The 17,487-nt window shown below is 34.6% G+C and overlaps 1 protein-coding gene across 2 annotated transcripts; it reads left to right on the forward strand.

Moving 5' to 3' along the window:
* Positions 1 to 7,149: 7,149 nt before the first annotated feature.
* On the forward strand, positions 7,150 to 14,022 carry LOC125263005 (neuronal acetylcholine receptor subunit alpha-5-like). 2 transcript variants are annotated; one of them, XM_048181842.1, is made up of 7 exons: positions 7,150 to 8,493; positions 8,675 to 8,775; positions 9,441 to 9,613; positions 9,771 to 9,895; positions 11,495 to 11,705; positions 12,499 to 12,651; positions 12,784 to 14,022. In XM_048181842.1, the coding sequence occupies exons 1-7, from the start codon at positions 8,461 to 8,463 to the stop codon at positions 13,089 to 13,091; spliced, it is 1,104 nt and encodes a 367-aa protein (XP_048037799.1). In that variant the 5' UTR covers positions 7,150 to 8,460; the 3' UTR covers positions 13,092 to 14,022. The 2 variants fall into 2 exon arrangements, with proteins under 2 accessions (XP_048037799.1, XP_048037803.1); XM_048181846.1 differs by having other exon boundaries at positions 12,787 to 14,022.
* The last annotated feature ends 3,465 nt before the right edge of the window (positions 14,023 to 17,487 follow it).

Here is a 17,487-nt window from a genome sequence, read left to right on the forward strand (position 1 = left end):
AGGACGCCCGTCTATCGTGGCTATGGAAAGGGGAGATGAACAGGGCATGAGAGATATATTATGGGATTTAGCGAACTCCTCAGAAATGAAATTGCCAGCCGCACCGGAGTCCAGCAGGGCGGTGGTGATCACATGCTTTCCATTTATCAACAATGTGATCGGCACAGTGACACAGTTCAGAGAAGTGACAGAGTTCGAGGTGGGACTCACCGATCTGGGGGCGGCAGAAGACGGACGTGAAGGGCAGAAATCCGCTGATGACCAGGTAATCCACAATACAAGCATAGACGGTTGGTGAGACGACGATTTCTTTCCTCGGCCGAGAGATGATAGGAGTTAACCTGCATGGGTTCAGGCGTCTCTTCATGACGCGGTGGTGCAGTGGCAACGGGGCGTCGCGCGCTGGTGCGGCGCGCCCGCTGCAAATTATCAATGGTAATAGCCAGTTCAATGAAGCTGTTGAGGTCCCTGCCCTCATCATGGCATGCGAGTTCAGTTTGCAACTCATGAGAAAGACCCTTGCGAAACAGAACTTTTAGCGTGTCACTCACCCAGGTAGTCTGTGCGGCCAGCGTGCGGAAATTCATGGCGTATTCCGCTGCCGTTAGTTTCCCCTGGGACAATTCCAGCAAACGTTCGCCTGCTCCCTTACCCTCTCTGGGATGGTCAAAGACCTCACGGAACTGTCCAAGGAACTCGTTAAATGAGGCAAAAGCCATTCCCTCAGCGGACCAGACAGCAGTAATCCAGTCCAGAGCTCTGCCCGTCCGAAGAGAGCAACAAAAGCGATCTTACCCCTCTCTGTGTTATAAAGGGTAGGCTGTTGCTCGACGAACAAGGAGCATTGCAGAAGGAAACCTTTGCACTTGGAAGCATCCCCGTCAAACTTCTCCGGGAACAGCAGGCGGGGGTTGACGTGAGATGGCGTCTCCGCCGCGTGTGTAATGGCGGACGCTGCCGGCGGTGGCACCGCCACCGCGGTGCTGTGAAGACTCTGAACGGCCTTAGCCAGCTCCTCCGTGATAGTGGTCAGGCGGTTCAGCTGGTGTTGGTTGGCAGCGATCTGACTTGCTTGGGCAGCCATGTGAGCACACAGACGATCATAAGCCGCTGGATCGGATGTGGGCGAAGTCTTCTGTAATGGTTCATCACTCGACATGGGATCCATTTTGCAAGCTTTATTAAGAGATATCGTGATCGTACAGGCAGGGGTCAGAACCAGCAAACACAGCAATGTAGAACAGACAGAATCGTGGTCAGGGGCAGGCAAGAGGTCGAGGCAACAGGCAAGATACACAGTCCAGAGAACAGGCAGAGGGTCGGTAGGCAGGCAGCAACGGGTCAATAAACGATAAGCAGACAGAAACAGCAACAGGTAATCCAACAGGGTACAAACGCTCAGAAATGACAGCCGGGGCAATGATCAAGACTTCGCGTCAGACCAGTGTCTGGGAGCCGCTTAAATAGCGGTCTAAACAAGCTGCAGCTGGCAAGCAATCAGAGTCCAAGGCACGGGGTTATGGGGAATGTAGTGAGGATCAGTATACGTGGCTGAGTGGATGCGTGAGTGTCAGTATTCTGAGGATGGGGCCCTCTGCTGGCCAGTAGAGGGACTCACGGGGTTCGTCTCCGTGACAGATATGTCAATTGCCGTTTTATAAAAAGCACTGTTTAAAGGGGTGGTTCATTGCGATTTCACTTTTTTAACTTTAGTTTGTGTGTAATGTTGCTGTTAGAACATAAACAACATCTGCAAAGTTACGATGCTCAAAGTTCAATGCAAAGGGAGATATTTTCTTTTAAAGAATTTTCTGTTTAAGGACTACAACAAACGGCTGGTAGGGATTATAACAAGCTTCTTCCCAGGTTAGTGACATCACTAACCCTAAAATTTACATAGAACATGCAACAAAGGGGCGAGGCCATGTTATTGCAATACAGTATGTAACACAAATGCAAAAGCATGTCATAAAAGCAAGATTACAACATAAGTTATAACCATAATTAAACTAAACTATACTAGTTCTGTCTTCATGCAGCATATATTCTCTGGCTCTGTAGGATCTTACAACAGTTCCTACATGAGCGATTTATAGATTATCATGACCGAATATGCCAATGACTTTAAGACAGTTAACTCCACATCAGCTACATAAATTCATCAACTAACCGTTCAGAAAAGTCTTGTTGTATTCTACATGTTGACACTTCTTCTTGAGTCTCTCCATCACTGACCACCTCAGGTTTGAACATAAAAGGATGAACAGTTTCTGACATTCTCAGTGAGTCTGCATGAGGTAATTGGCACTGCTAACACAAGCTCTTGAAACTCATTTGCCTTTAAAGGGACACATACCAAAACGGAGCGTTTTTGCTCATTCTCAAAAAGTGACATATTTAACATGCTATAAAGATTATCTGTGGGGTATTTTGAGCTAAAATTTCACATACACACTCTGGGGACATCAGAGACTTATTTTACCTCTTGTAAAAGTGGCATAATATGACCCCTTTAAATCCTTTTTGACCACTGCAGAGCACCGTACGATGACTATTGCACTTCACTGTAATTCGGATGCATTTTAAAAAGATGTAGCCTACACTTTCATTACTGAAATGCTAGGAAGTATTTACAATATGGTAATTTCCACATTTTTAAATTACATCCATCATTTTGAGATAAAATAGCCTACAAGACAGAAAACCACTAGCGCGTCTATCTTTCTTTTGATGATAAATAATAAATATGATATTATTTTCCTATTATTAATGAAATATGAATATATATATATATATATATTAGGGCTGTCAAACGATTAATCGCGATTAATCGCATACAAAATAAAAGTTTGAGTTTGTATAATATATGTGTTAGTAATGTGTGTAATTAATATGTATATAAATGCACACAAATTAATGTATATATTTAAGAGAAATATGTTATTTATGTACAAAAAATGTATTTATATAAAATATAAATTATATAAAAATATAAATAAATACATATACTTGTAAATATTTCTCAAATATATACATGGATGTGTTTGTATTTATATACATAATAATTACACATAGTACACCCACATATATTAGGCAAACTCAAACTTTTATTTTGTATGTGATTAATCATGATTAATCGTTTGACAGCCCTAATATATATATATATATATATATATATATATATATATATATATATATATATATATATATATATATATATATATATAATTTAACCATTTCATTGCATGTATATCATTAAGCTGACATGAAACGCTCTGGGCAGAACATGCTTGAGGCAAAATCTAATTTACACAACTCTCCAATGATGGATATGTTTTCTTACCCAGGAAAGTAATCTGAGACTAACTGTTGTTCTCCAACCAGCTTTCATTACAAGATTAAATGCACTATTGTTCCCTTTTATTATCATTACACAGGAAAAACCTCACTGACAAGAAGAGTTAGCAAATGTCAATCACCTGTTCTGTTCTTTCCTGTGAACCTGTTCTGTTTGATGGAAGGCCTGAGGAAATTGCAGCTGCTGGACTTTGATATGGTCAGCATTTGCTGTAAAAGCATGATTTACTCACCCTTATGTCATTCCAAACTTATGACTTTCTTTTGGGAACACAAAGAATTCACTTTTTTTCCTTGCAGTTACAATGAATAGGAACAACATTTCTCCTTTTGTATTGTAAAAGGAGGCATACAGGTTTGGAATAACATGAAAGATGACTTCCTTTTTTATTTATTTATTTTATTTTTTTATTTTGTTTTTATTAGTTCTCCATACATAACAGTAAACAGTAAAACAATAAATACATAAATACATACACTGTGTACAAAAATTTAAAGGGGTCACCAAAAAATAAAAATTCTGTAGAACCCAGAAGCTTGCACTGTGTACAACATAAACAGCATAGGAAACTGACAGGGAAGTGCCTTACGAAGGTCTTATGAGTGTAGAACGACATGAGGGTGAGTAATTAATGACAGAATTTTCATTTTTGGGTGAACTAACCCTTTAATAAAAATTATGCACAACAGTTATTTACGGTAACGCACAACTGTAATGCACAACAAGGTATGCAAGTCACAATTTCCCAGAATGGTTGATGTTCCATTCAATTTAGCTAACATTTATTTTTTTATATTTATATGATACATTTTCAATCATAAATTCAATTCACATTTTATTTGTAGGACATTAATATAAGTATCAGTTTTACTGCTGTAATTAGTCACAGTAACATCGGCAAACTCATTATTTTTAATCTGAGGACTCACCCAAGATATTTCAACAATTGACCAGAAATTGGTTCGTCATATGTTGTTGTAAATCCAAATCATCTTCCCCTCAGTGTCTAGTGAGCTTAGACATTATAAATGCTATTTTATAGAGCTCTACATTATTTTTTTACTCCAATCCTGGATCATTTACCTTCCAATAAAAAAATCATAGCATTGTATCGTTTCTATAGTGTATCTGGTGAGGCATGGTTACAGGGACCATCCTCGATACGCAATTAAACTGCTGCGGTACCACAATCTTTATTATATGAACTTTTCCCCTTCCCCATGAAGTTTTTCCCCATCTAATTTTGCCTATTTTCTGCAACAAAGGTTCCTTGTTCAAATTCAATATATTCTCTAAATTAGGACTCAAGTGACATTTACACATTAGGACTACATTTACACTGACTGAAGAAGCAGAACTTTCATTTTTAGGTGAAATATTTCTTTAACAGAGACTGAAAACTAAACCGAACGAAACTACCAGCACTGACCTATGAGTCAATGATGTGGTAAAAAATTAAGATTAAGAATATATCTAATTAAACTGCACAATACTAACTCGTAAAAGGTTATTCATTTTAAATATAGCCTGCATAAACCTGAAGTGTGCAAAGTTGATCATACTTTACATGGACATAGATTAGCTTTGCTTATACAGAATAATATTAACCTCTAAAACATCACAAGACTTCAGAGAAATGAAGCAGAGATTTCATAAATGTGGCTCTCATAGATGTTAAAAGAATGGTTTAATATAAATTAAAGGCAGTTATTGCTTTGTCATTATGGCAAGTAGCTTGAAGTGAAAACATACACAATGTTAAAGCATTTAAGCATAAGGTTGCAACATATCAAATTGTGAAAAAAAAAAAGAATGGGTCTGAATACTTTCTGAATCCACTGTAAGTGTTAACGGTAACACTTTACAATAAGGTTTATTAGTTAACATTAGTTAACTACATTAGTTAACATGAACTAATAATGAACTGCACCTATACAGCATTTATTACTCTTTGTTAATGTTAATTTCAACATTTACTAATATATTATTAAAATCTTGTTAACATTAGTTAATGCACTGTGAACTAACATGAACAAACAATGAACAACTGTTTTTTCATTAACTAACGTTAATGAAGATTAGTAAATAAGTAACAAATGTATTACTCGTGGTTAGTTCATGTTATTTAATACATAAACAAATGTTTAACTAATGAACCTTATTGTAAAGTGTTATCCATTAGAGTTACCAATTATGTATGAATCAGAAGTATTTAATATTCTGCACACTATATAATCTAGCATGCTTCATCGGGCAATTAAAGCTAATTAAACATTTCAGCTAATTAAACAACAGTTGTGTATACATACAATAGCTATATCATATTATTAGTGATTATTGCCTTTGTTAACATCAGGCACATCTAAAACCTCAAGAAAACAAAGAGTTTGCAAATGAGGATTACAGACTCTTCTGAACATGCTGCATGTTTTTCTGTTTTTCTGTTTGTCTTTGAGGCGAATGAAGGGCCTGGAGGTAGTTGACGCTGCACTGCAAACTGCCTTTGTACTCATAGCCTTGAAGCCCATATGGAAGCTTATTAGAATTTCAAAAACTTGCGTTTACACAAAATGTGGGATGAAATTTAATATGAGCTGACTCAATTTTGTTTGTTCTTCTGCACTTTGACGTAGTAAAGAGATCCGAGCCTTTAAAAAGCAGACTAATGCTTGTTCATATTAACTTCAACTTCATGTGACAGATGAAGTTTGTGACATTTTGGGAGAATTTGCTCATTTATTCACATTGGCTACCAAAGGTAAAGTTTATCAATTTCTTAAATGTTTCTTAAACTACTATATATATATATATATATATATATATATATATATATACACATAGGAGAGATGTTTGAATATAAGAGAATAAGTGATTTCTTTTTGTTTGTAGGGACTGAAATGGTTCTTCAACACGGGATCTCGTTGTTCCTCGTCTTTTCTTTTTGTCTGACTGGTAATCTATTTCTATACTTTCTGTTGTAATTTTGACACGTGGTTGGTTAACGTTTTATCATTCTCTGACACGTATTAGGGATTCTCAAATGTTTTGTCGTCTTCTGCAACTCCTTTTGATTTAAAGTATGTTTCTATCAGGTTTATCTGCAGTAACAGTGTTGACAGATTCATGTAACTATCAATGTGTGGCAAATAAAATAATTGCTAAGAAAATGAAGAACGCACCACAGGGTGATGATTGTTCTGTTCAAGTAAACATCACTTCAATTCAATATGAGACAATGTCTTTTGTAAGTATCAGTTTTTTTTAATCATTTCTTTGTATTTTTTCATGCTCGAAAAATACATGTAATTGATAATATGACAAACTTTTTTGTTAACAATTTTTTAAAACTTGTGTAATTTTTATAACTTGTATATTTTTTAAACCTGTATTCTCTCAGTTCTTGATTCAGTACATGTTGTGAATTATGGTTGTGCTTTATTTCCAATGTTTCCTGAGCATTCCTTAGTAGTTTTAATTAAAGATTGTTCTTGCTGAATTCTCCATGTGGGACATTTCAATGTTTGTAAAGTGGGTGCTGGTGAGCTGTGAATCGGTTATTGTTAACTCTTTCCTCGCCAGTTTTTTTAAAAAAAAAGTTGCCAGCCAGCACCAGCATTTTTGATAATTTGATCATTTTCACTTTCATGGCCTCCAGAATATTTTGTTGTATGATTATCTGAGCATGCAATACATCAAAAGAAAAAAACAGAGCCTTTGCTTTTAAAACAACAAAAACATTTTAGTTTCATGCATTCTTTTTTTTTTTTTTAGCAACAATGAAATGTGGGTAAGTTACATAAAAAAAAAAAAAAAAAAAAAAAACATTTTGAACAAAAAGCTGAGAAAATTGCATTTTTATCGAAGACTATGCCCAGATCAAAAAACGATTTTTAAAACTGATTAGATCACATCCATCAACACCCCCAAAGCTTGCACAGTCCTATACCTCTTCCTGGGTCGCCATTTCATTCGGTAACGTTAGGCAGTTTTGATTTATATGCTGTTTAATGGTAGATGATTGCATTATTTTACATGTGCATAAGCACTTTCACTTGTTTCTGCTTCTTCTTCACCTGTGTTTTGATCAATAGATTCTGTACTCTTTCAGAAGATGTGTAATAGCAGCCCCTACCATGTAACAGTGAAAAATTCTTTCAGTGGTCGGGGAAGTGTTGTGTCAGAGTCCTGCATGCGGACGGGTGGTGACCCACTTATATTTGATGTAACGGGTGGAATTATATTTACGTGTCAAGTGCGGTGCGGGTGTGGGTCGGACGTGCGGTAGGCACGATCGGACTGCTGGTCCAATAGCTAAGACTATTTCAACTCAATTCGGTGCATTTGACAGCTGATTTCAGCTGCGTTCACGCTCTGTCTGAAGGCCATTTTGCAGCGTTGAGCATTGTAGCCATTGTGCTGCATCTGATTAAAAGCTATAGTGATTATATTAAAGGGAGCGTGCTTTGCTCACTTTATGTATTTAATATATTCACAATTTGAATAAAAGTTTTAGCCTATTTTTCGTGCTGCTACATAGAGGACCAGCGGCCAGGTAAACACTGCTGAGTTACAGAAGAGACAACTGTGTTTAAATGCAGAGTGAATCTGCTAAAATACAGTATTTACTAGCTTTAAGATTACAGTTAAATAGGCCTACTAAATCATTCTTTGTTCTATTATTTTACTTGTGTTGTTTAATGCAATGTTTAATTAATTGCATCGACCCAGAATGCCTAATGTTGGTTTATTGCTTGTGTTTGGCTACATGAGAAAATGATGTGGGTGCAGGTTGGGTCACAGTTTTAATGTCAAATGGGTCAGGTAAAATGAGACTAAAATGATTGTTTCTGTCAGATATCGGGTCGGGTGTTCTGTCAATTACTGCAAGCTGTGGGGCGGGGCAGGTTCAGGAAAATACTCACTTCGGTTCAATATGATATTAGTAGATTTAATTTTTTACGTATTTTAGATTATAGATTATTATTATTATTATTATTATTATTATTATACAATTAAAATAAATTTGAAGTAAATATACTATTCATTTTTTTAATAATTTTCACATGCACAAAACTCAATTCTGTGTTTAGGATACGAAAAACATGCAAATGAGCAGCCGTGTCAAGGTAAACATGGTAAGAAAATATGTTTTTGAAGTTCCCTTTCCAAAAAAAAAAAAAAAAAAGTATCTCCCCTAAAACCTCATAACGCAGCAAATCCTAACCTTCTAACAAATGTTCACAATGATTTGATTTTACAACTGGCAAAATGTTACGTCAGTGAAAGTGTTTTTAAAAGTATATTTTCTCTCAATAGATGTGGACTGATCTTGAACTACAGTGGAATGAAACAAATGTTAAAGCCGTCATGTTACCAGTTGACAAAATCTGGACTCCTGTGATAGTTTTGGACAATGCGTAAGTGACTTCAGATCAGATTTTTTGGCATGGCATGCTTTTTTCTGTTAAGTATCTCTGAACCAGACAAAACAGCAACAGAAAAAAAAAATAATGTTGCATGTTTAAAAGTTTCTGGACAGAGATTTTTTAATGGATCTGTTAATCCAAACTGCAAAACTGAGGGTATAGTTTGGCTTTATGAATTTCTCGCAGTTTATGATATCGTTCCAAACCTGTAAGCATCTCTTTTTTTGTGGGATAAAAAAAATGACCATGCAAAATACTGCAGTTTCAAAAAGGTCCAGTGATGTTTTGTCATTTCGTAATTTTTCAAAATATCTTCTTTTTTGTGTTTCACAGAATGAAGTCATACAAATTTGGAACAACATGATGAAAATTTCCTTTCACTTTTAAGTGAACTGTTTAAAGATTACTTAATTGTAACTGCCTTAACTGCATTGTATATATGCATGTATATATAGCCACAGATGACACAACTGCTATAAAAATGACTGTCACCATGAAGAGTATAGAGAGTGTATATAAATTAACTGGATATGTGACAGTTGAAGCTAAACATGACAACATAAGTTAGCTGGGTTAATGAAAATCTTCACTGGATGGCTCCCTTTGATGGGACTCACAAATGGTTCATGTCACATTCTTTCTCTTTATGCATTCAGGATAGATGTAAACATAAAGCCATACACTAATGATGTACTGGTGTTGAAGAATGGAACTGTGGACTATGCCATTATCTTGTTCATAGCAGTGAGCTGTGATGATATTAACCTTTTCAGCTATCCCTTTGTAAATGATAATTGTCGTGTGGCCATCAATGGATGGAACAAAAGAGGTAAGATTACATTTTTAAGTGAACAGTAGAACTAAATTGATAATTTGTTCTTAACCAGGGACATTCTTCCAGAATAAATGATTTATTGGAGCAACATGGAAAAGATATTTGAATAACTGCTAAAGAGCGAAATGTTCTTTTGTTTGTGTTGATCTAGGTTGTGGGCTTTCTTTCAGTCAAACTACTAACATATCTGTGGTTAAAAGCACTCAAGGAGAGTGGAAGACCATGGATGTGACAATAACACAAGATGAAACATCTCAAAACCGCAGCTATCTCTCGGTAACTACTGACTTAATTCTAATTCTTACTTCTAGTGTATACTGTATATGTCAGGATTACCTTAAACTCTTAAAGGCAACATGACATAACATAAACAGACATTATTTACCATCTTAACAAATGTGCTTGGTCTTAGGACATGTTCACACTGCTAAGTTTTAGAGATGACTACCACACTTAAGAGTGAGAGTGAATTAAATTGCCCCTATTCTGCAATTTTAAAGGTTCCTAATTTTGTTTTGAATGTATCTTACAGTAGGTATACAACAAGGTCACTTTATTTTCTCATAATGTAGATTGCAGCATCAGCTCTTTTCTCACAGTGTCAGATGGCCCAGTCTGTAGTGATTGGTCTACCACTTACAGCGCCTGTCTGAAACTAACCATCAATTACCATGTATGAATTTCAGATCTACATCTTCTTTAGCACTTGATATGCAGTGATACGAACAGTAACAATGGCATTTCACAAACACTTTATCATTCTGTATTTAACATTTCAGAATACAAGATTACAGAATTTTGGAATGTCACTTTTGTCAACAATCATACCACCGAGAGGGATCTTAAAAGAACCTTTTTTTCTCTCATTATTATGAAGAACATTTTAATAATCACGAGAAACTTTACCACTATCCACCTTATTCCAACGCCCCATGACACTTTGCGCGAATTATGGGTGTAACCTCCGTTATGCTCTCTATGAACGCAATAATACGTTTTTTAAAAAGTGGGTAGGCCTACAATGAGATGACAGTTATTCTACTCACCCTTAAACCATCGAACGTTAAAAGGACATTTAAAAGTGTAAAAGCATCAACAACGTACTTTCAACAGACCACGAATAAACCCCAAAAGCGTGTTTCTTTCCACAGCAATAACGAATGGGTATCACTAGTAGCCTGTCTATATTATGTAACATAGGCCTATACGTTATCTTAATCAAAAATGGTAATTTTCTTTAGCATTGTGTTATACTATTTCAAAGTGATTTCTGTCATTTTGACAGATAATAAATTGTATTTAGCCTACCTGAAAACAAACCTGAAAGAGACGTGAGAATTTGAGGAGAAAAACGAGAGATTCTTCGTGCATTCCAGTGAATTATTAACGGTATTTATCTCAAAATAAATCGTGAGAACAGACCACAAATGTGAGGAAAAACGACAACGATTCAAAAGAGCTCTTGTTGCCATAGATATTCTTGTTGTAACATCTCACGTTAAAATACCAAGCGTTACGTTATTCTTATGAAATAATAAAATAATATTATCATGGCCTAACTTTTCTCAATCCAGTCAAATCCAGACAGATCAAATCATTCCTTTTCATTTGAAAATATGGAATATGGAATTACGTTATGGAAGTCAAATGCACTATAAATGCTGTTTCATGTTGTCTTTAATTAACAAATGTGAGTTTTGAACAAATATTTATCCATATGTCAAAATTTTCTACGCACTACCATTTACTAAAAAGCATTGAAGGACCACATTCTTTTCAAATTCAATACAGAATAGAATATTGCTAAATGTTTATCTGTGTGAAGACATAAATATTAAATTGATACGTATTCTTTCTCCTGTCATGTGTTAACAGGTCTCTTTATCCGTCAGTCCTTTCAGTGCTGTTGTGACCCTGATCCTGCCCAGTGTACTAATAATGCTGGCTGACCTGGTGACCTTTGCTCTGCCAGTTCAAGGAGGAGAACGCAACAACCTGAAGGTCACCCTGGTTCTGAGCTTCACCATGTTCCTCCTCATCCTCAATGATCACCTGGCCAGTGGTGGACAATGTAGCCCTATCCTCCGTAAGTGAACGAACAAAACAACAGGCCTCTTGCACACCTGTCAGTGTAGCCCTGGGCAACTGTCATACTGTAATACAATACAACAGAAGTGACTGTTTAGGTCATTTCTGTTGTCTAGGACATGTTCAGGATGGTTAAAGTTTCCACTACAAATACTAAATTATCCTAGAATAAACAACTAAATCAACAGAGAAACAAAGAGCAAAACTTTAACAAGGATACACAGGTAAAATACATGACTAGAGCATGTAGCACAACAAACTGTCTACATACATGGCACAAAATGAACTGGCAAAGATTTGTGGGAGGAGAACACAGTGAATAGGGAGGAAAGCACATGAGGACCAGGTAAGCACAATTAGTGAAACAATAATGACTAAACGTGGGTGCATGGTAAAGGGAAACAAGGAGGCAGGACAAGGGGAGCATATGGACAACATAAAAACAAAGCCATGTGCTTAAGCACAAAAAAAAAAAAATAGAAACTTTAAACAAAGACAAAAAAGACCCATATTTGTGGTTTCCTGAGTCTTGCATTCGTATTGCATTTGTTGTTAGCATAGCAGTGGTAAGAAGAACTTTGTGAACCAATGATAGATCTTATGTGTTGAATACTGTATTGAGAAGAGGAGGGGCCCCAGCACCGAACCCTGAGGTATCCCAGTGGTTAGCTGATGTGACACCGATGCAACAAAATGTGATTCATAATTTATAATACTGTGAAGTTTTTTATTCATCTACAATTATGCAGTGCACGAGTAAATTATTTTTTGCTCTGGATTTTGCTCCAAAGATTATCACTTCTGCTTCTGTCTGGTCAATCTGGTACTGAGCATGGTGATGTCTATTCTGTTGACACGCCTGACATTAGATGACAGAATCTTGCCTTGTAAATGCTCAAAGAACCTCAAAAAACCCCCAAATGCCAGCCTGGGTCAGGATGAAGGTAAGAATTTAGAATACTAAATAAAGCAAACATAAGGAGTTAAAAGCTTGAGACAGACGTGTATGTTCATGCATATATACTGTATATATATATATATATATATATATATATATAATATATGGTCTCTATTAGCAGATGCTGGTGTGATTGCAACAACAAAGTCTAGTGATCTGCCTTCAGAGGTGGCTTCCCTCCAAAAAATAGTGAACTTTTTTGAAAAAATGGACCAAAAAGAGCAAGTGGCAAACAGCAACGAGGATTTTGTAGATCGCTTGGACAAAATCTGTTTATATATTTTTTTGTTCATTGACATAATTTACATAATCATTGTTGTCATTGTCACAAGAACAGAGTTTTGCAAAGAAAATAAGAAGGTTTTCTGGGATAAGGAAGATTTCCATTTATACTATAACTACTCAGAATATTATGATTATAATTAAATAATTATTAAAGAACATTTTATGATTTGATTTTTGCACATTTCTCATTGGTGATGAGACATTTCTGTTTGCATTTCTGTATGTGATGTCTATGAAACAGAATTTGATTTTTTTATTGTCTTTAAACCTTTAGATTTTTTAAAAAAACAAAACAATATACTGTAGATTGTACATATTCAATTTACAGGAATTTCATTGATTAAGTGTATTATTAACCTAACTATATTAACTTTTATTGTTTTTATGTTGAACACCTTTAAGTGTACTATTTCAATAATTATTGGAACTAAATAGGCCCAGTTTTAATTGTTTATAAAATTATACTTTACAGTTTACATTGAGTGCAACAGCAGTAAACTTTCAGTACAAAACTAGTTTACAAAACTAGTTTGAGTTTGTGTGCTACAACTATAACAAGTGAACTTAGAGGTATACTGTTAGTTTAAATTGTATGATCCTAGCCCACTTTTTTTTAAAGCATAATCTTAGTAAACTACTAGTTAATGTTTTTTTTTTTTTTTTTTTTTTTTTTTTTTTTAATACTGCAAGTCAGTGTTGGGGTAACATTACAAGTAATGTGAGTTAAGTAAATCAGATTACTTTTTTCAAGTAACTAAAGTAATGCATTACTTTTAAATTACAACAAAATATAAGTTACTTTTTTAAATAAGAATCGCAAGTAACTTTATTTTCCCATTTAGTTCAGTTTCCTTGGTTTTCACCTGTTTCTATGGTTATTCATTGTTTGATTCGTTTTTGCACCTGTTGTTAATTTGGTTAATTAGTTTGGTCTGTGTATTAATGTGTTTTGTTCTGTTCATTGTCAGTTCTTGTCACATCAGGTTCGGTTGTTCTGTTTGTTCATGAGTTCTGTGTAAATAAAAACTTAAAAGGCTTGTGTTTAAATCTTGCATTCATCTTTATTGCAACCAACCGTGACAGGGACAGTGCCGGGCAGTAGTTTTTTTAAGCTTTGGGCCCCCCTCATCAGACCCCCCTCCCATGAAGCTATGGGCCCTCCAACTTTAGGAAAACAAATACAATGTTTGGAAGCATAAGTGTAGCAGAATTCAATTTGAAATGTAATATGCAAAATGGCAAAGCAATATGTAAAATGGCAATGCATTTCTGTATTTAAATTTACATTTAAATTTACATTTACAATTTACATTTTCCATACCAAATATGCAATGTTTGGAGCAAAATGATAATTAAAATTCAATAATATAATTTACATTTTCCATTTCCTACACTACGTTTAATATATAATTTAAACATATATTTTAATGCTTTATAAGTTGAAAAATTAAAATGAAAATGTATTACAGACATTATTCTATTCTATTAAATTATATATGTTTAACATGTTCACGCAAAAATTGTAGCAAAATGATCATTTAGGCTAAATGTTATTTTTCTTAATTGCGCAGCTCGAAGTGCTGAAACAGACTGAAACAGACGCGTCGAGTGAGCGTTGCTTTACAACAGGTTCCTTTACTCATAGAAATAATATTAGACAAGATGTCCGGGATTACTGCTTGCTCTATCAGTATGGTTGTCTGTTTTTCTCTTTTTATCGTTCTGATTATTGTTTATGCATCATTAATAAAACGATGTGTAGTCTATCTGGATGCTAATGAGTGTTATTTGTAATTATAATATTAATAATAATAATTTATATTCCCAAAAATAACTCTGGTCATGTCTAAACCCATCTTTCTGATGTGAACAGGTGTTGGTGGTGTGATGATGTAGAGGGTATTTTCTTGGCACAGTTTGGGCCCTTTAGTACCAATGGACCATATAAACGTAGCGTTCTTTAGAACTTCCGCAATAATACAAACCAGCTGGAAAACTTCCCGTGAAATGTCACTTGTTGGTGTGCTGGTATCTTTAATGTCCTGAGGTAGCTTTAACAGCTTTTTTAGTGTAATACTTAGTTTATAATCAGAATATAGTCACTTAAATACTCAGGCTTAGTGTTAATTTAGTTATTCAAATATAACATTAAACAGACGCATCCCTCAGTGTTCCTCCTAAGCAAAAATTAATTTGACCATCTGTTTTCACACTTGTAAAAAAAAAAAAAAAAAAAAAAAAAGCCTCAACACACTGTAAATTAAGGATTTATTGTGCACAGATTCAGTGAACAAAATAAGATCTTTCACAAGTGTTCTGAAATCATTGATCTTGAGCTGCACTAGTGCTGACAGCTGCTTTGATTATACAGGGAGAGCACTTTCTGTGAAATTCATGCTCAAGAAAAGTTATTGTTTTTCATGAGACTTTGTTAGTACTTCATACTTCACCTTGACAACATTTATTTTTAAACCGATTGATTTCATAATGTTTAATATTTATTCAAAAGCGAAACGTGAAAAAAATATTAAGCTACAGGAAATGTCTTAAATGAGTCAATAAATGGTCCTCTGCCGCCATCTGCTGGAAAAAAGTGGTAATTAATGTGCTTTTTATTTTTAAATTATAGTGTTTTCTATCAAATGTTGTATTTCCAACATCTTGAAACATTCAGTTTTACAAATCCAGTAGTTCAGTAGTGCCTTTACGATGTGCTGGAACTGGAGTTTTGTGGCATGATGGCTTGTGTTGAGAAAAAATAGCAGTTGAGAAGTTTTAAATAAGATTTTCATATAAATAAAATTATGTAGGCTAAAATGAAATTGTTTCATAGAAGAAAAAAAAAGATTTAAAAAAGACAAAAAAGAAATAGGCCCTAGGCCTGTGTAATTCATTGCTCAGACCCAGAAGAATGACTCTGTGTAGCTGTCCAAGAGAGACAAGACATCACCAGAGTGAATTTTAGGAGCATTAGAGACGGGCTGGATGGGGTGCTTTCTAGTGTGTGAAAGAGGGGTTTAAACATGACAGTTATTTTTTCGAATAGAAATTATTATTATTAAAATAAAACATATATATATATATATATATATATATATATATAGCTATGGAAAAAATTAAGAGACCACTTAACATTGATTTCTGAACTTGGAGTGGTCTCTTAATTTTTTCCATAGCTGTATATATATATATATATATATATATATATATATATATATATTATATATATACATATAAACATATATAAACAAGACATAGCATCCAGATTTTATTATTATAAATGATGCAGGAACATTGATATTTCTCTGTTCTTGCTTAGCTTCATCTGCCAGTTTATGCCTCGCACTTCTTAGCTCTGCTGCCGCCATGTTTCCAACACCTGGCCCCGCCTTGACGCAGTGATTGACAGGGCGGGGCGGGGACATGATTGGCTCGAAATGCATTTTCAAATCCACATTGAATTTTGCTACATTCATTGTGGGACATTTAATGAAAATGCAATCGCACTGTGAGTGTAAATGCAATTAAGAAAAATAACATTTAAATGATCATTTTGCTACAATTTTTGCTTGGACGTGTTAAACATATATAATCATTTCTGTAATACATTTTCATTTTAATTTTGCAACTTATAAAGCATTAAAATATATGTTTAAATTATATGTTAAAAGTAGTGTAGGAAATGGCAAATGTAAATTATATTATTGAATTTGAATTTTCATTTTTCTCCAAACATTGCATATATGGTATGGAAAATGTAAATTTAAATACAGAAATGCATTGCCATTTTACATATTGCATTGCCATTTTGCATTTTACATTTCAAATTGAATATTGCTACACATATGCTTCCATAATAACGGAGAGTTTTTGCTCATCCTCAAAAAGTGACAAATTTAACATGCTATAAAGATTATCTGTGGGGTATTTTGAGCTAAAATTTCACATACACACTCTGGGGACATCAGAGACTTATTTTACATCTTGTAAAAGTGGCATAATATGACCCCTTTAAATCCTTTTTGACCACTGCAGAGCACCGTTCGATGACTGTTGCACTGTACTGTAATTCAGATGCATTTTAAAAAGATGTAGCCTATACTTTTATTACTGAAATGCTGGGAAGTATTTACAATACGCTAATTTCCACATTTTTAAATTACATTCATCATTTTGAGATAAAATAGCCTACAAGACAGAAAACCACTATAGCGCGTCTATCTTTCTTTTGATGATAAATAATAAATATGATATTATTTTCCTATTTTATATATATATATATATATATATATATATATATATATATATATATATATATTATATATATAAAACCATTTCATTGCATGAATATCATTAAGCTGACATGAAACGCTCTGGGCAGCGTTTCCCAGACATGTAAACTTAAGTTGACGTAGCTCCATTGCCACTGGACAGAACATGCTTGAGGCAAAATCTAACCCTAACTCTCCTCTACCCAGGAAAGTATGAGGGTGGGTAATCTGAGAGTTCTCCAAGCAGCTATCACAACAAGATTAAA

The sequence above is a fragment of the Megalobrama amblycephala genome, linkage group LG1 (assembly GCF_018812025.1).
Source record: "Megalobrama amblycephala isolate DHTTF-2021 linkage group LG1, ASM1881202v1, whole genome shotgun sequence".
NCBI classification, from domain to species: Eukaryota; Metazoa; Chordata; class Actinopteri; order Cypriniformes; family Xenocyprididae; genus Megalobrama; species Megalobrama amblycephala.

Excerpts from the sequence above, each read along its gene's own strand:
- LOC125263005 (XM_048181842.1), top strand. The coding sequence starts at position 8,461 with ATGCAAATGAGCAGCCGTGTCAAGGTAAACATG. Across the intron at positions 8,494-8,674 it reads GCCGTGTCAAGGTAAACATG|ATGTGGACTGATCTTGAACT; the intron begins GTAAGAAAATAT and ends TTCTCTCAATAG. Across the intron at positions 9,614-9,770 it reads CAATGGATGGAACAAAAGAG|GTTGTGGGCTTTCTTTCAGT; the intron begins GTAAGATTACAT and ends GTGTTGATCTAG.